The sequence below is a fragment of the Sceloporus occidentalis genome, unplaced genomic scaffold (genome assembly GCF_023333645.1).
Source record: "Sceloporus occidentalis isolate IW3139 unplaced genomic scaffold, rSceOcc1.0.p SCAF_3, whole genome shotgun sequence".
In the NCBI taxonomy this organism is placed as follows: domain Eukaryota; kingdom Metazoa; phylum Chordata; class Lepidosauria; order Squamata; family Phrynosomatidae; genus Sceloporus; species Sceloporus occidentalis.
In genome coordinates this window covers 146,945,646-146,969,639 of record NW_028316983.1, presented here as the reverse complement: position 1 = coordinate 146,969,639, position 23,994 = coordinate 146,945,646, and the positions used below count along the sequence as shown (strand labels likewise).

The following is a 23,994-nucleotide window of genomic DNA, read 5'->3' as shown; positions in this document are numbered from 1 at the left end:
GTTTGTGTACAGGCATGGTCAGGATCTGTAAAGTCCCCAGTCTAAATGATGTTCAGCCAGTGTTTGAACACAGATAAGTTTTTATTCCAAGGCCTCTTTCAACCATATACCATTTCCAAGTTCTCTTAGATACATTTGTAATGCTTCAAAAATTTCCTGTGAACTCTCAGCCCACTGTATAACCAATCTCGTCCTCTAACCTGCCCCAAGTCCTTGGTAGCTGTTTCTTTTGCAGAGCAACCACTTTCCCTACGTCCTATTTTCAGAATTTCATTAGATTTGATTATCTGAAGAAGGCAGCCTCCAGTCCTTCTGTCATGCCTGTGGAGTCTTAAAAGGAGAATTTGGGTGCATAAATTGTGGTGAACTTTTTTTAAAACATCAAGACATCATTTTTAAAAAAATAGCTGGTGGTCTGGGACTGGATATCTTACTATATTAGCTGTCACAGCTCATTACTGCTTTCTTATTACTGAAGGCATAAGATGATGGTTGTGTATCATAAGACTCCATGCAAAGAACATGTGTGGCATACATGCCAGGACTCAAAGCAACTCTATAGAGACAAAGATGGCTGCCCATTCAGGGATGTAAATCTTCATATTCCTTCACAGAACCAAGATTTATTCTGATCATTTACCCAGAGGCAACCAGAAGTTCTATTGCTTCAGAGAATCTGCTCTTCACTGGTTCAACATCTTGGATAGCTCCAGTAACTCTTCCAGCCACCTCTGCATTTACCCATTAACTACTGAAAAAAAATGACTACAAAAATAGATTCACATAATGGATTCATTTTTTAAAAATCATACTGTTAGAAGATCAAGTGTTGTTTATAAGCAGCTGCTCTATTGCTTCTTCAAATTCATCTCAATCTGCCTGTTAAAGACAAAGGAAATAATGAAGAGATAAATTCTCCTGCACAGTCTTTGTGAAACCTACATTTGTATACTTGGTCTGTAAATCAGTAACGTTTCTGACATATTATTAATTTGGGACTGTTTTTGACATATTACTAATTTGGGACTACACAAGCAATAATATGATTTTTAGATATATTTTAAAAACCACTAAGAATCCTATTTCAAAGTCCATTTCAACATCCTTACTCTTAAACAAGAGATTGGGAAAGCCCAACTAAAACCATTCACATGAAAATCTGGAGTTGCCAGTCACAAAACTGCTACTCATCCCCTTCATTCCTTTTTCCACCTTCCTTGCTGTTTTCCTTATATGGAGATCTTGTGGAGAAATGTATCTTCTATTTGTTTTTTAAGACACAACTTATTTTAATATTTGTGTTTTGGACCCCTGTAGAAGTCCATTAATGAATCAAAAAGAATGTGTTGGATTTTAAACTTCTACAGCTCATTACTGGCTGTGGTAAATATACCTGTATGCACATTGGATACTCCATCTTGCCTTCAATACAGGTTGTTCTGAATGGAGGGGAGGATGGATCTGCCCGATAGCCCCTTTTACAGATAAATTCTGCTGTTCTTCCAGATTCTAGATACAGTTTTGAACCTACTGCCCACTTCAGTTTTATATTATTATGACTCATATCTTCTTCTGTGACTGTACATGCCTCTGGTGGAAAAAAAATTGACACTTGATTAGATATGAAAATACATTATGCAAAAAGCAACCCAGTGGAATTAGCAATATATAAATCTGATTTATATCTGCAACAACTTTACCATCTTTCTGAGGAAGAAGACTGAGGACTACAAAAGCTTGTGTTGCCAACTTCTTTCTTTGAGTTAGGAGTTTATCAGACAAGGGAAATTGGAAGTATAATCCAATGGCAATCTAAACGCAATCATGGAGTTTCATGTTATTGTGTGATAGACTACCACACACAATTTCGGGCAATGGCATACTATTTTCGGGCAATGGGAAGTCAGTTTGAACACAATTCAAATTCACATAAACTCTCTGATCAAGTGCATTCACATGAATGCATTCTGGGCCCACTTTCTTTTCATTCGAAATTAAGAGAAATTCCTTCCGTTTGATAAACTCTTTAGTCTCAAAGGTGCTACAAGATCTCGCTGCATACTCCTTCCCCTGAGATTCCTTTTCCTGGAAATGCCAGGAAATATGAGCTGTTTTGGACAAACAGTGTATTCTCTACTACTGCAAATTCTATTTCAAAGTTCACTCCAACATCCTTCTTCCTCAGCACTGTGCTTGGAAAGCCTTGGCAAAGCGATTTGCATGAGAAGACTGAATTTCCAGTTATAAAATGCAACTCATCCTCTCTCTACCATGATGTTTTCCTTATATGGACTGATTGAGGAGGCATCATTGATTTGCAGGTTTGGTTTTCCTCCAAATGTAAACTGCCAATGAATCTTTAGGAGAGTTCAAATTCAGAGTTGGTTTGCTTCAGAGGAACCCCATCTCTGAATCTGTCTGAATTAGTCCAATTCACTTTTGGTTTCAGGATCTGGTTGAATCCAAAACACACTCCATATATACACAGGTACACAGACAAAAAATGAATAACCCAGCTGAATAATTGATTGATGTCCCATATTGTTCAACAACATTCTGATTGTTTATGTAGAAAGTCATTGCTTGAAAACAGATTTTAGCTGTTGTGAGGAAAGTAGGATGCCAGTGGCTGGAAGAAAAGCACTGCAGATAGGAGGGGGGGGGGGAGATATATTTTAACTTATTGATTTTATTTAAAACGTCAGTTTATCGAGTTTATGATTTACAATATTATTAAAGAAAATGTGAGTGTATCATTCACTTTTTCATCTTTAGTAAGAAATGGCAGGCATCAAGATTTCTCCACACTCGCCCCATTAAACACAAATAAACATGTATAAGTAACACACACACACACACACACACACACACACACACACACACACACCCTGCACACAAATGCTTTGGTCGATATGAAAAAAATTGCAAAGATTGTAAAGGAGCATTCTGAAAAAGTAAATAAAATGAACCTGGGAGATTTTCATAGGCTCGAAGAGGAAGAAACCTTTGTGCATCCTTCCGTCTTTTTGACATTATTTATATAAATCTAGGGATGCAGAAGTTGCGTTCATGGGTCAGATATGTTAGCTTACCCATTTAAATATTGTGGGTATACTGTTTGCTAGCTTAGTGACTGGAGAAATTTTCCCAGCTTGAATATGATCAGTCTTTACTATAATTTACATAATTTGAATTTGAAAAAGTGAAACTAACAGGTTTGCCTAGTGATGACTTCCTTTTGCTTCATAATCTCTTCTGATGTATAATAATATGGAGTTTATCACACCAGGTGCTTCCGTCACCCAAACATCATCAAAATGGGTTGGAAGTGTCCATGGTGTGATTGCGCCTGGTGCTACTGAAGGGAAACGGAAGCGTTTTCGTCATGGAAGCTCCAGGGAATCATCAGGAAAACATCCCTTTTCTTATTAACAATTTAATCTGCTAATAAGAAAAGAGCTGTTTTCCTGGTGATTCCCTGGTGATTCCATGATGAAAACACTTCCGTTTCCCTTCAGTAGCAACAGGAGCGATCACACAATGGATGCTTCCACCCCGTTTTGATGACGTTTGAGTGACGGAAGCGCCTGGTGTGATAAACTCCTAAGATACCTTCTATAACCTATAGAATGCCATCACAGTGATTCCAGAAATATTGACACCATGTTTTTTTCCATTTACAACATGCTTCAACAGAATAAAACAATAAATATTCTATGCTTTTCATACCTGTGCACGTTGGCCTTTCTGTCCAAGTACCATCGTGACAATGTATCACTGGACTGCCTTCCATTCTGTAGAATCGTAGACATTTATAGTGCACTGTTGCACCTGACACATATTCTGTCATTAGATTGTCCAAAACATCTCCATTTTCTATAGGAGGAGGGCGACCACATCTTCCTTCTGCATCTATAATTATACATTCAATCTGCAAAATGAACCTATTAGATTTCTGATGCAGTTTAAAAACCTTCAAGATGCACACATATCCCTAAAAATTAAGGATGGCCTTCTAGATATAGTTGTACTTCAACTTCTATCCATCCTAGCCACCTTGAGAGTTGCAGTGCAACAATAGCTGGAGAGCCACAAATGCACTTGCTTGCTATAATGCTTATTCACCATTGTGCAGCAAGAACATGAAGAATTCATTTTCAACTCTTAATATCCCAGAAAAAAATTAATAATATGGCACAGCATAGCATGGTTTAGTTACCCTTAAGGATCTAGAATGTGCCTTCCTTGTTTTAAAATCAGTAATTTTCTAGTACCTAGCAGCTCTGAAAGCATAGTATAAGTATATACAAAAGCCTACTTGCTCCAGAAAGGCATACACACAGAGAGAAACAGGCACAGAGACATAGAGATGAAAGAAATAAATAAAGAAAGAAAGAACTGTGTAGCTCTGTAGCAAGCTCATTCATTTTCAACATGTTGGCACCCAACATTTAGCTGCCTTCTTATCAGCCTTGTCCAAGTTGGCTTGCTGCTGTCAATACCTGGAATTCCTATCCACAACACCCTAGATGATGTCAGGACTTCTGCAAAAAATTGATTGAGTTCTCTCCAGTTTCCAAAGTAAAAAGGGAAAATAAGAGTTTCAAAATAGGAGAGGGAAGGAAGGATTTGGATAGTCAGGCCTCTTGCTGTTTTACCTGGCTAAAAAGAAGTAAGTTGCCTATATATTCAATCCTTCTGCAGCCCAATGTATTTCAAATTCAGATTTTCACCCCCCAGTTCAAATGAAAAAAATGTTCTTGTATACATTCGTTAGTGCTTCTTCATCACTGCATCTCCAATCCACTAGTGCTTCTTTATTTTGTTACCATCAACCAGGACCAGAAATACTTGTGGCTGCTTTGGGGGCATGACATTTATATGACGCATGGCTACAAAGTAGCTGAAAGCCACATGGAGGCCACACTTACAGGCCAAGAACTGGACCTTTTAGGAGAGGATTAAACCCGCTCCTGCTGGTGGTCCATTGGGACTACAAGATTACAAGATTTCAGCCAAAAATAAATAAAAATAAAAAGCAAAGAAGAAGAAGAAGAAGAAGAAGAAGAAGAAGACGACTTACAAGGTATCTTTTATAATAGATTGAAGAACCAACAACTTTAACAGGTAGAAGAGTACCACTGAGTGTGTCATGAGTAAAGTGGACACTCTTCCCTGGGAAAAGAGGATTCTTTACTTTTAAAGTGGATAAGACTGAGAATAGTAGATGGTTGTGGTGGAACTCTTGAAACTGAATAGGGTCTTGCTTTTTGTTTTTAACTTTGTAACTGCTGAATCTACAAAGATGGACCCTGCCCCGGAGACTTTGCAGAAACTGTGAAAAGAGATCAGATATGTGAAAGATGAATTCATGCAAGAATGGAAAGAATTGAAAGAAATACTGAAGGAAGATACAAGAAATAAACTCAAGGCATTTAAATGAGTCAAGAAGCAAATGGTTTTGTTTATAACACAAAGTGGAGAGAAAGTGAGAAGACAAAATCAAATTGAAATGTTAAGTGATGAAAGGGAGAAAGAAATGTGTATGAGTATAGAAGACTGGAGCTGATGTACGAATTAACTTTGAAAGTTGGAAAGTTAAATTGTGATGATGTTGAGATGCTTGTGGATGCTATATCATTTGGCGGGAATTGTATTAGAACATGGAGAATTGAGAAAGATAGGTTTGGCTGGGGAGGGATGGGATTTGCTGTTGGTGGGGAGAAATTTGGATATGGAAAGAATGTTTTGTTCAGAGTGATGTTTTTATATCAGATAGTACTTAGATTGCTATGTGATGCACCACGTAATTGCTTATTTCCGAATCTTTACATTTTTAAGGCAAGGGAAGAAACCAAGGAGCTTATTGCACTAGCCCTAAAACGGGCCCAGTGCGTTCTAAACGTGTGTGTGCACGCGTACGCGCACGGAACAGGAAGGGGCGAAAAACCCCATTTTACCGCATGCTGGAATGCCGCCTTTGCCGCCAGGCGTTCCAGTTGCGTTCCCGTTCCGTTCCAGAGGGTGCCATTTCTGGGGATGCTTAGAAACAGTTCCCACAAATGGCGCCCTCTGGGACGGAACGGGAATGCAACTGGAATGCCCGGTGGCAAAGGCAGCGTTCCAGTGTGTGATAAAATGGGGTTCTGGGCCCCATCCCGTTCCGTGCGCACGTGCGTGCACACACGTTTATAACACACTGGGCCCATTCTAGGGGCCAGTGCTATAAACTCCTTCTAAGACTTAAATCAAAAATGAAAAAGTTAGAGAATGTGGTCAATGGGTTGTGAATTCTGACTATAATGTACTGATGGATTAATGGGAAATTAAGTGGTTAAGAGACTGGAATTTGGATAACGTTATAATTTTAAATAATATGCTTTTAAAATGAATTTTATACAATTATTGTTTACAAAGTGATCTATAGTTGCCGTAGAATGTTCTGATGATTTTAGAGAGAACTGTTATCATTTTTTAAAAATAAAATGAGGTATTATTGTGACAGGATGCTAAAAATGCTTAGAATGTATAAAGGGATTTTAGATGTTGAGGGAAAATATTTGTAATGATGTCTCAGTTTATGGGGCTGATGTACAGATTTAAATACAGAGATTGATATAGCCACAAAGGAGACCTAGAAGAGGATAGAGGATTCCAATAAGAGTTAAGAATTGAACATTATTAAAGAAAGAGGAATGGAACCCTGAAGTTGATAAATATAACAGAAGTGGATATAAAGTTTGATTTGGTTAGAAAAAAAGTTGTTGACAGTTTTATAAAGGTTTGGAGGGATGTAAAAAAAAAGAATTGGTGATTTTGGGTGTTGAAAATTAATGAAAATAGATTATTTGGAAGAAAAAGCTGTATTGGAAGTGAGAGAACTATGTGTATATGTACTTATAATTGCCAAAAGGATGTTGGAAGTCTTTTTTTTCTTTTGGACTTTGTTTTCTTTGTTCTCTTTTCTTCCATTTTACTTTTTCCTCCCTCCTTTTTGTATTTCCTTCTTTTATCCTTTTAGTTTCTGTATGCTTTACTGTATTTTAAAAATTATAATAAAATATATTAAAAATGGGAGAAAGCAACACCAACCAGGTTTCCCATCCTAGTAAACTCTGAAGAGCAGAAACTGATCTAAAATTTCAGTTCCTGGTATTATGGACAGTGTTAAATCAAAGATTCTGTCTTAGTTTGGGAAGTTTTTAGGTTCAGCCAAAAGCCTCCTCATAGAACTATGTTCATCACTATGGTCCTATTTCATCAAGCAACAAAGTACATGTATATGTAATCCTAGAAAGACATTTTTGTCATATCAACATTTTTATCTCTTTCTTGATGTGTTATTCAAAGAAAGGCAAATGTAATAAGTAGAGGATACAAACCAACACATCGCGGTGGAGTCTGCCAACTTCCATCTTCACAAAATATTTTTTGTGGCCCTTGAAGAAGAAAATGCTCCTTACATGTAAAGCTGATCTTTTCACCACTCTTGTAGTTTTTCATCTCAATGTTATTGAGAGCATTTGGCAGCTGAGGAGGCAGTGGGCAGTGTTCTTTAACCAAAAACAATAAAACAGTAATTAGAATTTAAAGATTATGTGGAAGAAATGGAAAGAGCAGAATATTTAATTATCTTTAATAAATTAATATTTAATATAAAACAAATATCCTTCCAAGGTTTCTCATCTCATGGCTTGATTCAAGTATCACACGATAGCTCCTTTGGCAGTGATCCAAAGAGATGCCTGTGAAATTCTTCATGAATTTTATTTCAACAAGATCCCTGTTTTGGTTTATCAGTTTCTTGAAAACTCAATGTAGTGAGAGTGTAAATTCAAGATCAGTCTCTGGAAATTATCTACCCTCCACTTGGCTTACTGTTGTCACCCATATATAAGCTATTTCCAGATTTTCAGGATTCTTGTGCTGCCTGACAACCTTAGGGTGTCATGTAAAAACCGTTGATTCAACCAAGTTTTTGAGGAAATGTGTGTCATCTGAGACATGATTGCATGTTTCAGAAAAAGGTGATAAACCAAGGCTGAGTTGATCTTTAAGTGGGATATGCATACAGGAGAATCAACTCTGCACTTCCATTTATGAGGCTGCTTGAGCATAAACTGTGATTGGCTACTGTGTGCCAAGGGAATACCATCCAGCTGTAGTGTTAGTGGACTTGCTAGCTGTTGCTGTGGTCCGCTTACTAGATTGTCCACCCCCTCCCATAACAGATATGAATTTGCTCTAGAAGAGAGTACATCTCACACTGCTGAATAACCTCACATCTGACAAATTGTGTCCCACCACAGACACAGTGCAGGATGACACTCCTGAAATCTGCTTCCTTTTTGTTTCTAGTGGCTGCAACTGTCCTCCTGATTCAGAAACTAGAAGCCGACGTAGAACTTGTGAAATTGTACCTTTGCATTCGGTTCAGGTGACCAGTTTCCATGAATGCATTTTGTTCTACAAAGACTGGAACCACAGATATAGTTTACAGTTCTGTTGCTGTCAAATATCTTTGCAAGAGGAGCATATGGAACAAATTTTGCATTCTTTGGACGTCTACATTTTGCTGAATCACCTAAGTATTCAGATACAGGAATAAGTCAACAGAAAATTCTCCTAGATATAGCAAAATTTAATGGGCCACAAATTGTCCATCCCTGGTTGGTTTCTAAATATGAAACATACCGATACATGAAGGTACCTCCCACTGTCCACGAAGACACCTGGCTGGGTTGGTCCCAACAATGACAAATGCTCCTTCACATTCATATTTGACAGTTTCACCATGCCAGTACTTGTCATTGCCAACATTGACAGGATGTCCATTTGCAATATTGGGAGGTGGTCCACATATTTTCTCTTCCTCTGTTGAAAACAGCATACAATAAATGAAAATATTAATTCTTCAATTTCTTTTGAACCATCCTATTCACCTATATCTGGAAACATAATAAAACTAAAAACAAAACCAAACAAGGAAGACCTTAAACTATCTACCCCTCTTGTAGTTATTAATTACTTTATGAAGTTCTGGATTTAGTATCAGCTCAAAATAATGAAAATCTAAGACTGAACTTAATAATGCTAAATGACAGAATGTGTACTTAATTTTTCTTTGTTGCTAGCTGTCTTCGAATCAACCTTGACTCATGGTGATCCTGTGAAGGAGAAGTCTCCAAGCCCTGCTCTATCTCTCTGCTCAGGTCTGATAGGCTCAGGCCCATGACCTCCCTGATTCAGTCTATTCATCTGACATGCAGTCTTCTTCCTTTTCTATTGCCATCTACCTTCCACAGGACCATTGTCTTTTCTATCAAGTGTGTGCCTTCTCAGGATGTGACTAAAGTATGACAGCCTCAATTTAGTCATCTTGGCTTCCAGGGAGAGTTCAGCTTGGTTTGTTCTAAGACCCAATGGCTTGTCTTTTTGGCTGTCCAGAAAATTAATTCATTCAAGAGGCAGTGCTGCAGAAGAGTACTGAAAAGTGATTTTCAGCATTCTTCTGCAGCACCGGATCTTGAATGAATTAATTTTCTTCCTATCTGCTTTTTTTACTGTCCAGCTCTCGCATACACACATGGTAATAGGAAATATAATGGCTTGGAAGATTCTAACTTTAGCTTTCAGTTGTACATCTTTACAGTTTAGGATTTTGTCTAGTTTTTTTCATATCTGCTCTTCCCATTGCTAATCTTCTTCTGATTTGACTGCAGTCTCTGTTCTGATCAATATTTGATCCAACATATGGAAAACATTTTACTATTTCAATTTCTTCATTGTCTAGGTTGAATTTATGTGAATCCTCTGTGGTCATTATTTTTATTTTCTTTATGTTTAACATTAGCCTTATTTTTGTGTTTTCTTCTTTGAATTTTGTTAGTGATTGTTCCAAGTCTGTGATGCTTTCTGCTAATAGTATGGTGCCATCTGCATATCTTATATTGTTGATTTTCCTTCCTCCTACCTTCCCTCTTCCCCTTTTCCATATCTAAACCTGCTCTACACATAATATTTCTTTGCATACAAGTTGAACAGATACGGTGATAAAAGGCAGCCTTGTCTGACCTCTTTGTCAATTGAGAACCAGACTGCTTCTCTGTATTATGTTCTTACAGTAACCTCTTTTCCTTAGTATTAAAAGGTACACAGGGTGAATGCCACAGCCCATTTCTGCCCAAAAGCAGATGTTTGAGGAACTTTAGGATGTCACACACACTCTTAGGATTGGGATGGGGGGTTGAGAAGGGGATTAATTTTGTATTTTTGATTTGCTATGTCAATTGTCATATATTTTCATTGTTCTTTTTACTGTTATTCGTCATGTATTTTTTTCTTTTTTGGCTATTTATTGTTATTGTGATTTGTTATGTTATTGTTATTGTTAATTGTTATGTAATTTCTTTACTGTGTAACCCGCCCTGATTCTTCATGACTTGGCGGGCTATAAATAAATCGTTATTATTATTATTATTATTATTATTATTATTACTATTAAAAGCCTTCAGAACTTTGGATGAATCAACTGCCTGTGAGTGGTCTCCATGTTGTGTGAAATGTGGTCAGTGTATTGCCAGTACCAATAGATGGGTGTTTTTGCTTTTGAATTCTGCTGCGTTATTGTTTTGGCTGCATCTGCATGATTGATCGCCAGACTACACTGGGAGTTGGCTTTATCCTTGCCAGCAACCTCATCAGGACTATCAGATGGCACTCCCATTTCTTTACGAGCATTCCATAGCTTTTCATGATCTATGCAGTCGAAGGCCTTGCTATAGTCTATAAAGCACATGCTGGAGTTGACTTGAAGGCGCATCACAACTAAAGTAATCACACATAGTTTTTTTCCTGACTTCTTCAAACTTCTCTTCCAATTCCTTCAACAATTTAAGCTCTCTTCTAGTACTCTTCTAACTGCGATCTATGGAGTGGAAAGTGTTGCAGATACCTTCATGAGTCTCTTTGAGAGGGTTAAACCTCATTTGCTTTGCTGTTGTCCTTGGCCTACAGAGCACCAACTGAAATTAACTTACATTTTTATAAAAGTTTTCCCCAGAACATAAATATATCCAAATATGCATATACTTTCCAGTGCACACACACCCCCCCCCGTTTCTTGTTACAAGACCCATCATGCTTTTTTTTAAAGCACCACATAAAATCTTCACGTCTGTGGGAACAAGTACTCTCCTCTGCCAGTATTCAATATGATATTTGCATCCCACCAAGAAATTCTTCTTCTTTGTTTACCTTCCCTTATTACCCCATAATTAGTCAATTTTGACTGATTCATTATTATTATTATTATTATTATTATTAGCCTTTATTTATAAAGCGCTGTAAATTTACACAGCGCTGTACATACAATCTTTTTAATTAGACAGTTCCCTGCCCTCAGGCTTACAATCTAAAAAGACATGACATAAAAGGAGAAGGGAAAGGTGGTGGGGCTAGTAGGCTAATACATATAAAGTACATAGCAATACAGGAAATGGTTCGATAAAACAGGCATCAAAAGAACATCAAATAGCAAGCGACAATTATGCAATGCCTGGGAATGCTTCTCTGAACAGGATGGTCTTCAACTCTGTTTTGAAGCTGGTTAAAGAAGTGATGGCCCTTGCTTGCGGGGGAAGAAGGTTCCAGGAGTGAGGGGCAGCAAGTGAAAAGGGGCGAATCCGAGATGGGGCAGATGAAATCCTGGGCTGGGACAGCAGGCCCTGACTACCAGAACGGAGGGCCCTGGTGGGAAGGTGAGGAGAAAGAAGGTCTGATAAGTAAGGAGGGGCCAGCCCATGGAGGGCTTTAAACGTCAACAGCAGGAGCTTATACTGAATGTGGAAAGGGAGGGGGAGCCAGTGAACGGATGCCAACACAGGAGAGATGTGGTCAGAGCGGTGGGCGGATGTGATAATGTGTGCAGCTGAATGCTGGACAGAGATTAAAGAACGGAAGTGAGAAAGAGGAAGCCCAGCCAGGAGGACGTTACAGTAATCAAGTCGTGAGACCACTAGGGCATGGACCAGGATCTTGGCAGTAGAGGCAGAGAGATATGGTCGGATTTTAGCAATATTGTACAAAAAGAATCGACAAGCCTTGGCTGTGGTCTGGATCTGAGGGATATACGACAGAGAAGAATCAAAGATGAAACCAAGACTGCGGGCTTGATTCACATAGTTAATAGACAGTATGCAGTGATCTCTTTGCACTATTAGCAAATTACCAACTTTTTGTGGATATATAATTTCTCACCACACACATTTCTGCAGAGGTTTACCTGTGCATGATGGCAAAGACACCCATTCTCCATCAACACATTCTACTGTGTTTGAGCCAGCCATTTCAAAACGGATATCACACTCATAAAACACCTTCTCTCCATGCTGATATTCTTCATGAAGGTCACCAATAAGATTGCCGTGTGAAATGCTGGGTGGTTGCTGACAATGGGAAACCTTTTCTAGATAAACAAAAAATCATGATAAGTTTGAATCTATTTATCCAATAGAACAAACTTCTATATGGTTAACCCTATATTTGGAATCCCTGGAAAAATTTTCAAAGCCATCTCAGACACTGTAATTACTGCATACTTTGATTTCCAGTGAGGTGAGATGTTTACCATGACATTGGAGTACATGGGAGAACATTGCCCCATTTCTGTACCTGAATAAAAATTTAGAGAGTTTATCAGACAAGGGAAATTGGAAGTATAATCCAATGGCAATCTGAACGCAATCATGGGGTTTAACGTTATTGCGTGATAACCCACTACACGCAAATTCGGGCAATGGGAAGTCAGTCTGAACACAATCATGTGGTTTCCCGTTATTGCATGATAGACTGCCACACACAAATTTGGGCAATGGCATTCTATTTTCGGGCAATGGGAAGCCAGTTCGAACACAATGCGCATTCACATAATTGCGCTAAACTAGCAAATTTAAATGAATGCGTTCTGGCCCCACTTTCTTTTCATTCGAATTTAAGAGAAATTCCTCCCATTTGATAAACTCCTAGAAAAACAAAGGAAGACAAACTTTGCACTACCACTCAGCTGTGGAATACATTAAAGCATTTGATGCAAAAGATAGGAGTTACACACCACACTTTTTCAAACATGGAAGCAAGGGAGTCCCATAAACATAATTGTTGAGCCCCATCAGCATAATTTTCTTCACATCGAAAGCAATACATTTGAAGATAAGTCCCTGGTTATAAGGAGGCTCTTCACTGTAGTAATATCCCTGGAAAAACAGAGATATTGCTCATTTGCAAAGCCTTTGCATACACAGGACTTTCTCCTCTTCAGACATATTGAAGAAAGTCATGATAGAGGGGTTAGACACTCTGTTGTCCTCACACTCAAGAAACCATGGTGAATATTGTCTGAAGATGGATTATATGTATTTGGAAATTGTGGGGATTGTTGTAGCCCTTCATGTGTGGATAGCCAAGTGAGACGTAATTACTTATAATTAATATTATTCATTTAATAGAAAATATATCTCACAGTAGATGCATTACATTGATCCTGAATGATTCAGAAAGAGAGGAGTTACACACAACACAAAGCAAAACCTTCTGCTCTCCAGTGACCTTCCATGATGATTTCCCACTAGCAGACAACAGCATTTTGATTTAGACAGGACTTTGGTCCACCAGCTGGCTTGTAAATACAGTCAATCCTTTGTATCAATGGATTCTGTATGTACAGATTTCACCATCCACATCTTGAAATTATTTAAAAATTCTAAAAACATCTAACCTTGATTAGGACCAGACTATTTGAAAGAACATATCTCCCCATACAAGCCTGGTAGAGCTCTAAGATCTTCAGGAGAAGGCTTTCTCCATTGTAGGCTCACTTGGTGAGGACATGAGAGAGAGCCTTCCCAGTGGCTGCTCCAATGCTCTGGAACTCCCTTTTGTGAGAGGCTAGGCTGGCTCCCTTCTGGCTTTCCTTTTGCCAGCAAGCAAAAACATTTTTACTTAAGCAAGCTTTCAAAGGTTAAGCAACATTCTTATTTTGTTTTATTTGTTTTAAACTTTTTATGATTTTTAAATGACTTTATATTGTTTTAATGTGTGGATTTTAAATTGCTTTTAAAACTTCATTGCAAACATTTTTAATGTTTCACCTCTGGAAACCACCTTGGGTCCCACCCTAGGAGAAAGGCAGAATATAAGTGAAATAAATAAGTAAAATAAATAATTTTTGCCATTTCCTATAATGGACACACATTTACTATACCATTGTATATAATGGGACTTGGGCATCCATGGATTTTAATATCCACGGGGTGGGGTGGGTGGGGTGGAGGGTCCTGGAACCAAAGCTCATTGGATACCAAGGGGCCACCATATGCTACAGTGGTTGTTCATATTGACTTCAAGGGTGTTTTGCTGACTTTTTAAATTTGTTACTTATCTTTTCTTTAGAAATAAACTTTGTCTATTTTACTAGCAAAAAATATCTGTCTGTACTGGTTTAGATACTTGTTAGTCTATCTTAATCTTTCTCACCTTTGTATTTTTTCCTTCATGGTCTTTTTTCTCATGATCAGTTACAAAAGTGCAGCCATCATAGTTATGTAACTATACAGAGATTCCTGTTCCCCTGACCCCCAATTAACAGGCAGCAGCCTCTAAGATTTGCAAGAGTCTATTTCCTCTGTCAATTGAGAAGCAGCTGACTGATCTTCTCACACCCACACCAGCATGTGAGAGATCTCCAGTTCAACAGCCAGAAATAGGGCCCCTGCCTATAATCCTTCCCCAACAGGAGGAGAGTGGGACTAATTAGTTGCTTCTTGACAGAGCATCAATTAGAGCAGCTGCTTTCCAGTAAATGGGGACTGGGGGAACTTTCATGCTCAGTATGCATCCCTTAAACTAGGGAATACATTGGGGTCATGAATACAAAAGTTATGAATGCGTAACTCTATTGATGGGAATATCCTTGATGCAATAGACCCAACGTTTAACTGTTCCCACCGGAGCTTACTGCACTGCCCCATGGTCGGTCACTAGGCAGCCCATATGCAACCTGGGCTTGTCCCATAGCTTTTCAAGAATGGGAAAATCCCATTCTTAAAAAGCTGTGGAACATGGCCAGGTTGGATATGAGCTGCCACCTGCCCAACCACAGGGCAGTGTGGTAAGATCTGGCAGGGGGTGGTTAAATGCTTGTCTATCTCATTGGGAATATTCATGTACAGTAATCTCCTTAGTATATAAAGAGATCTTGTAGCACCTTTGAGACAAACTGAAAGAAAGAAGTTGGCAGCATGAGCTTTTGTAGACTTAAGACTACTTCCTCACATGCATTGGGGAAGAACTGGGGAAGTAGATTCAAGTCGATGAAAGCTCATGCTGCCAACTTCTTTCTTTCAGTTAGTCTCAAAAGTGCTACAAGATCTCTTTACATACTAATTTTACAGATGAACACAGCCCTATAACTGAATTCTAGTGACTTGGTGAGAGCCAGCCTTAATTTTTATCTCATCTCTCTGCCAAAATCCTCCACTATTCTAAGTGATTTTCAATTGATTCCCATTAGATTTTTCTCCAATTTAGTAAAGTTTTTCTTTGTATTTAGTTAATGCAGGTTTAGTTTATTCATTTTTGGTTCACAATTCTACTTTTCAAGCATTATTTTTTTAATGGGGGAATCATCCCATCTTCTGCTGTCTGTAACTTCTGCAGTATGCAGCTGAATAATTTAAACATCACTTCCTGTTACCAGTTGGATAGGCACTGTGAAAAAAAACTGATGTTACTGGGCCTTAGTTGCCATGCAGTTGTCCATCCCTTTTATGCACCTTTTTAGCACCTGGAGCTTTTAACTTACTTCATAGAAGAGATGGAAAAATGTTGTCATCTTGAAACATCTGTAATATAGAGCTAAGGAAAATATATTTATTTTAAAAACATGGAAAATAGTCCATGACACCCTCATAACATGCTTATAAGGTGGGGTGTGAAAATTGTTATCTTCTAGATGTTTTATCTTTCAGCTCCCGTAAGCCCTTGCCATTAGCCATGTTGTCTGGCCAAGACTCCTTAAAACTGAAGTCAAAAGCATATGGAGGATCAAAAGTCCCCCATCTAAATGCAGAATGAAAATGGAACGGCTGAGAATTTATACTCTCCAAGTATCACTTTAATGCAAATATGTCATGAGATCTTGCTGCAAGATAAGTCTGGATAACATCTGGAAGAGATGGCATAAAATAGTCAAAAGGAAACTTTAAGAAATGGGGCTGCCTGACTCACCAGGCTATCCCGGTTGCTGGGGGGAAGGAGCCTGTGGGTCTGTGCTGCATTCTCAGTGTGGCCCAGCCCTGGCACACTCCCGGAAGGCACTGGGGCCATCAAGAGATCCTCAGGGAGACAGGACTTCCAGCTCCATCTTGGACTACATCTCCCAGCATGCTGTGGGAGCTGAAAGCACCTCCCTGTTGGGCTGCCACCAGCAGAAGGGCCGTCCTTGGTTGGCTGGGAGGCTGGGAGGGGTGGGCTGGTGGGCCTTGATAAAACCACATGATAGAGGTGATAGTCTCCCTTGCTGATTGGCTCTCCCCACCTTCCCTCCCTGTGTTTTCTACGAGTGGTGATTTGCTGTCATAACTTTTCAGGTGCGGTAGCTTAGGTCATGGATCTTGTGAGCATGGTTTCCTGTGCTGCAGAGCATTGGATCAGGAGTTCCTCAAGGACCTGGGGGTGCTGGGATGTTGAGGTTTTGCCATTCCGAGGGCAACTCCTGTTCGGCATCCGCCATTGATAAGGGATGGAGATGCGAACATGTGATTAATCGGTTATCCCTTTGTCATCCTGAGGCCTGGCTATGACCAGGCAACTTGGTTCATTGATCAACAAGCAGGTTGGTCGATGCTAGATCCAGACCTCATGCACTTGGTCCAACTCTACCTGTCAACTGTACTCAATAAAGTTGTGGCCTTTTTTCCTTCCAATTGTGTGTCCTGGTTTTATTCTCATGGCTCCTCTCTTTCCTCAGCAACATCAAGTATATTTACAGCTGTTTCTTAAATAGCCTAAGGAGAAATATGCACCTTTACAAGAGGGAGGTTGTGGGGACCATCCAAAGTGATAACACTGAGCAGAGTCAGGACCAACTCTTGTGTATCCTCTCAGACAGGAAAATTTCACCACATCTCTGTTCGCATACTGGTCTTTCCTTGGATAAATGCTTCCATTCTCCAGAAAGGGGGTTTCACATTCTATTACTGAAGAAAATGTTGAACAGATATGTTAAATTTAAGGAGTGCCTTTTAGAAAGGGGGCTTAAAATCCATCTAAAATATTTATCAGTGATAGTAAATCTTATTCCAGAACAGCAGAAAATGTAACCCTCTAAGAAGCAAACATCTATAGTATAAAAAGGTTGCATACTAGGATCATGTGTTCATTATCTGAAATTACAAATTTTGACACTGATTCCTGTTCTGCCCCTTCACTTTTCTTCATGTGTCTGTTCATTCCTTGCACCCTTTATTGCTGATCCACAAGCAATATGGGAAGAATTGAAAAAATTCCTCCAGCAATCAAGATGACATTAGCTGGAGAATGTCTACAGTACTGATTAATAGATTACATGTAACTGTTCACTGCAAATAACTCCTTTATATGCTAATTTATAAATAATAGCAGAGAATTAGCTTCATGCACCTGCTGCTCTATGCCTCTCCTCCACACCAGCCCCAAACTCTGTGGGGCTGCTTCTCTGGGTACTAAACTGTTGTGGAGGCTGAAAGAGTAGGGGAGGAGTACAAGGAGTTTCTTTTTCTCTTTAGTAAATTACAACATGGAGGAGATGCAGTTTCTGCTCCTCAATCACCCCCTTCCCATTTCTCCCTTGTGGCAGCAGCCCCATAGCAGCTGCTGGAGGTGGAAATTTTAAAGAGGCCACAAGGGACTAGATTAAGTGAGCAACAGGATTGTGGTAATTTATTGTAATTTAACAAGGGATGACCCCACTACTTTTCATGGTATAATTGTGCAAGAGTGTGGGGGGCCTTGCTGCTTAGGACCACTTGTAGAAACGTGATTTTTTAAAAAAATGTAACCATAATGTAACTAATTTTAATGCCTTCAGTCTGTAACTGATTAGTTTTTCAAAGCAGCTTTCCAAACAAGACTACATATTGAAGATTTATGAGGTCATGCAAATGCCCCTTTGTCCTCCCAGTATCATAATAACCACCTAGTGTCATTTTACAGTCAGCTATATTGGAGACACTCAAATGTAATGAGTACATTTCCCCCAGTAATTTCTCCATTTAATAACTTGTGCACATTTTTCAAGATATATACATTTAAAAGTTTTGTATACATTTATTGCATTATGATCTTGATATATGCAGTCTACTTTGTCTTTATTGTTCAGGAATCTTAAATTTGATAGGAATGAATGAATGCCTCATTTAGCCAACAGCAGTTAATGCTTTCCAGAGATGGCAAAAAAATCTATGAGAAAATATTCATTCTTATTTTAAGCCATCTGGCAGTGCTACCTCTGTGCTTTAAGGACATCTAAAATGTCATCACATTTCCTGTCCTCCTACATATATCAATAAAGACAGGGAAAAAATTAAACGAGGAATTTTTTTATCACAAAATGGGCATGTTACCAACAAGATTACTGAAATCTAAGAAAATATATAAGCCTCTCATAGGTCCCTGGAATTACCCTTCATATTTTAATATAGAAGTAAATCTCTGAACATTGGTTAGCAAAACTGGAGTTGCCTTGGGCCCTGGCCTGATTGTATTGAGAAACCCTCAAGGAGGTAAGGAGACTCTGGACAAAGGGAGCGGAAGAGTAGGCTCCCAAGTAAACAAAGCTTCAGCAAGCTTGTCTTCTAATCCTCTCATGTCTGGGAAATGCCCGTCTATTGGCTTTCTTTTAATTCAGTTTTGGTTTAATGTCCCAACCCTGGAAAACAATCCCAAAGTCATTCCCAAGTTATTTACTTCTTCCAGAATCTTGGTATCTGCCCCCAAAGTAGAATTTTAGTATAACTAGTGGCATTGTTTCATGCTCGTTCTCGGCTCAGTCTGGTTGCAGACAGAAACTCTGTCAGTCAGCCTGGCTAGCACCTCAATCTGCTCACCATTGCTACATGTTGCAGGAGCATTTTGAGTCCTCCCTCTCCCCATCTCGATCCTCAACAGGAGTCAAGATCTGCATAGGTAATTATTGCTGTTAGTCAAGTCTAATGTCTATTCCAACTTCCTCCCTTGATTTCTTAGTTTTTATGTGTATGCATGACTGTTTGTGTGTGTGAGTGTGTCTCTTCACTTTTTATAAAATAATAATAATAATAATAATAATAATAATAATAATAATTTGGAAGTCTGCCTCTGGAGTTCTGTGTGAATTTGGACCTTGTAAAGCTGGAAAAGATGCCCTAAGGCTGGGTTACCCCAGTCATCAGTCAATTATCCATTTGAGCTAAATACAATTCCCATCAATATAGATTGGTCCTGGAGTGTCCACAGTGAGGGTAACAAATAGCCCTCAGTGCTACTCTGTTTTTGCAACAGCTTGTTTAAAACAACTGACCAAAATTTTGCAACTTGATTACACAACAACAATATTTTATCAACTTACACAGACATTGAGGTTTTGGGCTCCACCCATTCAATGTGCATACTGCTTGGCCACCTCTTGTGTGGTTAATGCTTTCATATCCATCTGTACATTCAAATAGTACTTTTTCCTCTAACAAGGCAACTGGTTTAGTTGTGCTGAAGACAATGCTTTTATCAGCTGGCTTTGGGCATGCCTCTAAGGAAACAAAGGACAGATCTTATTAACAAGCAACATACTAATTTGGAAGGTTTTTTATAATCACTAGAATCCTATTTCTTAACATAATGTTATATATGCTTAGGTAAGTATGGTGCAGTACAGACTGCCAAAAAATGGAGGTTGTCATACTTTGGCGACATCATGAGAAGGCATGAATCATTGGAAAAGACAATGATCCTAGTAAAGGTAGAAGGCAATAGAAAGAAAAGAAGACCACATATCAGCTGGCTGGTGTCAATCAGAGAGGCCATGGGCATGAGACTACAGGACCTGAGCAGAGCAGTGGAGGACAGGGTGTCTTGGAGAGTTTTCATCCACATGGTCTCCAGGAGTTGAGGTCAGCTCAACAGCAATTAACAACAACAACAACAACTAAGTAGCAGAGATGCTAAGAAACCCTGTTAGTGAATTATGAAGATGCATATTGGAAGAATGGCAGGAGTGCCTGATGTTCATTAGTGTCGCATGTGCTTCAACCCCATTGTGCATTTTTCACTTTTCCCACTCTGCTAAAGTAACAGCAGCCAAACCTGCCCAGTCCTAATTGTTACATACGTAAATTCACTCATGGAAATGTAATTTCCAGACAGGATTAAAGATAGCTTCTTTGAGGTCTGCTGTTTCTCTGGACAGGGCAGGCATTTTTTTATTTTTAAATAAATAAATACAATAATATAGATAAACAATATATTAAAATGGGATTTTATCTTTTAAAAACAAAATTAGTTACCTTATTTCTTTTGGAAAGCTCAGATCCTGTGAGCAACTTCTTCACAATGTTGTGAGGGATGTGAGGGGGATATCTATGAACAGGACATTCTTGAAAACAGTTTGATTTGCTTTGGTTATTCCCCCCCCCCCCGTTTTTTGTTTGTTTGTCTGTTTGTTAAGGAGTATCTAAATTCAGAACAAACCATAGAAGTAGCTATGCAGCTCATGAGTTAAAAATAACACAGAAGTGGGCAGTAGCTTTACTAGGGCCAATGAAAATGTTTGAAAAGTGTGTAGACAGAGCCCTTCAATCAATTAACAACAGCAACAGCAAATTGAAGGATATATATTTTTTAATGTGGCAGAGACAATGGCCACATCTTTAGATTTCTGTGCGTCCCCCATCAAGCATCATATTATCTGATCAGCAGATATGGGTACCTGAAAGCTTGCACATATTGATTGTGCTAGAAACATTGCCCAGTTCTTATTTCTTTTTCTATAAAGCACTGTCCTGGAAACATGGCATTTCTTGAATCCAGTGTTTTACTTCTTGCAAATAATACCCATATTTGAAGGCTATCTTTCAGCTTCCTTACTGTATCTCAAATCATCAAATGCTTCACCTGTCTGGAGACTGGGCTATAGAAGGTTGTCTGTATATTCTCAAAAGTCAAAGCTAGTCAAGTTAGCAAAGTGACTCATATATGGTTAGAAGTGATAATAAAAAGAGTCAATCTACTACTTGAGGGGAAGTGGATGTTTTTAGCCTTATGAAGGGCCACCCTGGTATGCTGTGGGTAGACGTGACATGTGTCAGGGAATGTCATGAAGGGAAGAGGCAGAATTGGCATCTGAGCAAAGCAGCAAGACTTTTGAAAAACTGTTGACCCTATCGGAGAGCAGCATCTAAACTGAACTTCACATAGGAGTATTCAGAAACATATCTGAGATTAATACGTGGTGCTCAAGAGTACTGTCTGAGAAATTTATAAATGTCTACAATAAGCTGATATGATGTCACCTTTAATACAGATCACAGATAAGCACATGTTAAATCATATGGGTGGGCATTGTTTATGATGTACAGTGGATCCTTGTTATACGCTGGGGTTTGGTTCCAAGATCCCCCGTGTATAACAAAATCCGTGTATGCTCAAGTCCCATTAGGTATAATGACATAGCAAAATGGTATCCCTAATAAAAAATGGAACATCAAGGTAAATTTATACTTTTTTGGAACATTTTCAAACCATGTATGCTTAAATCCATGTATAAAAAATCTGTGTATAAGAAGGGCCGACTGTATACCTCTTTTAAGAGTTGACATAGATATTTTCAGTACTAAATCAATAGGGTTTTCAATGCTATCCCATATCGGAACAGTCTTTTTCCCTGCATGCAGTGTATGTATTGCAGAATCTAACATCTTTAAGGATGTTAACCTATACACATGTACCTGGGATTGAGCCTCATTTAAGTGACCATGCCTTCCTTCTGAACAGAGATGTATTGGATCATACCCAAAAGCACTTACTGATACACTCTGGGTTTGGTATCCATCCACCAGGAAGACATGTTATCTCTCCCCTGTCAAGTCCTTGTGGCGTTGTGAAGCCACTTTGGCAGCCATATGTTGTTGTATTACCAAGCTGAAAACTTTTACTTGGCTTCATAAAAAAACCATTGGGTAAGTCAAAGAGAGTACAGAAGACTGATTCTAAAGGAGAAAAAAGAGGGAGGAAAAGAAGAATGTTACATGTATTACAAAAATGCTCTATTGGATCAAATCAAAGTGGTCCTCCAGATGCTCCTCTGTAGCTCCTTATTTCTTGCTCAGATGGTATATACACTTGGATTAAATACAGCTGAACAAACTGTTGTTTCACCATAAATTGTTATTGTAACTAATTTTTAATTAGAAAGCACAATTAATACTCTCAAATTCATTTGCCTGTCTTCCTCAGGCTTCCCAGAGTTCCCAAATAGTATGGCCAAAGCTAAGGAATGCCAGGGCTGGTAGGCACAGACAACTGGAGGGCAAGTTGGAGGAGGAAGTCTCATGCAACAGCCTTCTGAGGTAGATATGTCAGCATTATCCTTGAACTGCATATACAAAGCTGTCCAGTATAATTGACTCAAGGGGGAGTATAGGTAGTATAAAAGCTTGAGCACGGGACTAGATCTTTGGGAGACCAGAGTATGAATATGCACTGGGTGACTTTGGGCAACCCCCATCTCTGAGAGATTTTGCATCCAGGAGTAAAAGACCATAGGAAGCGTATTTCAGGCTGGAAGTGAATGTTACATCCAATGTTCCTTATTCAGTAGCACCAGTTATTATGTCATTGCAATTAGAGAAATTAACAATCTTGACTTTTCTTACAAGGTCCCCACTGCCTCTCTAAGGCCCGGTACAGACCGCCAGTTTGCCTGGGGCCAATTCTAGGGTTCCGCACGCTCCGGAACCCTGCCTCGCATGGATGGCACCATCTTTACATGGTGCCATCCATACAGTCTTGTACAACGACTTGCATGATGCAAGTGCAATGCCGTGTCCACACCTCTGGGGGCCGCACTTACATCATGGACATGCGACAGGCAAAGCTTTTCGCAGGTTCTTTTTACTCTGGAGGGATGCCGCACGTTTTTGCTAAATTAAAATGGGGCCCTCCAGTCTGCCATTTTTGGGTGGTCTGTTGAGCCCCTAAGAAATTGTTCAAGGACTTAGATAACATATTATCAAGATAACTTGACAAACTTTAAATTACTGAGCACAGGAGTATGATATATAACTGATTCCACCCTCCAGTGGTATTTCTATGATGTCACTCAATGAATAATTGAACAATTAGAGATATGTAAGTTACAAAATACTAGGAACCATGAAGAAGGGAGAAAAACCAACCCATAAAAAACTAGAAACTGAGGAATAAATTTAAAAGAACAAACCAATATTCACACTCTCCTCAGACTGAAAGTGAGTTTGTTACTTTAGGAACATAATATCCATTATGTACAGCACACCCTTTCCATTCATTCACAGGGGTTTGGTTATGGACACCCCAGCAGATGACAAAAAAGTTGCATAGTCTGCTGATACAGCAGGCTCATTGTATAATGACTTAGCATAAAATCTTGGCATATTTGATATATTAAAGGTACAGTTTATTGTGGAACTAATTACAAAATCAATTTACTTTTTACAACACTGTTATAAGAAACACCTGAACTATAAGTATCCTATATGCCTTTCCTGATTTTACTGCATTGCTTTTTAATGCAATACTAATGTATCATTATTAAAGCATTATTTTTAACCTAACTGTTTTAATATTGTTGTTGTTTTTGTTTGTTTGTCTTATGCAGGTCTTCGACTGTAATAAAGTATATTCTATTCTATTTGCCTTTCCTGTTTTTTTGAAGAGCAGTAAAATAAA

At 38.8% G+C, this 23,994-nt stretch overlaps 1 protein-coding gene across 1 annotated transcript; it reads right to left on the bottom strand.

Moving 5' to 3' along the window:
* Nucleotides 1-74: 74 nt before the first annotated feature.
* On the bottom strand, nt 75-22,269 carry CFHR5 (complement factor H related 5). The gene is made up of 9 exons (XM_089516568.1): nt 22,092-22,269; nt 19,643-19,819; nt 17,082-17,255; nt 12,284-12,466; nt 8,695-8,874; nt 7,383-7,553; nt 3,730-3,912; nt 1,394-1,590; nt 75-879 (listed from the first exon to the last, which is right to left on the bottom strand). The coding sequence occupies exons 1-9, from the start codon at nt 22,228-22,230 to the stop codon at nt 871-873; spliced, it is 1,413 nt and encodes a 470-aa protein (XP_089372694.1). The 5' UTR covers nt 22,231-22,269; the 3' UTR covers nt 75-870.
* Nucleotides 22,270-23,994: the final 1,725 nt, after the last annotated feature.

Bases quoted from the DNA above. Each gene is read 5' to 3' on its own strand.
- CFHR5 (XM_089516568.1), bottom strand. From the start codon at position 22,230: ATGAAGCCAAGTAAAAGTTTTCAGCTTGGTAATACAACAACATATGGC. The intron at 19,820-22,091 runs GTAAGTGCTTTT...TTGTTTCCTTAG, and splicing joins ACCAAACCCAGAGTGTATCA to AGGCATGCCCAAAGCCAGCT. The intron at 7,554-8,694 runs GTATGTTTCATA...TTTTGGTTAAAG, and splicing joins GGAGGTACCTTCATGTATCG to AACACTGCCCACTGCCTCCT.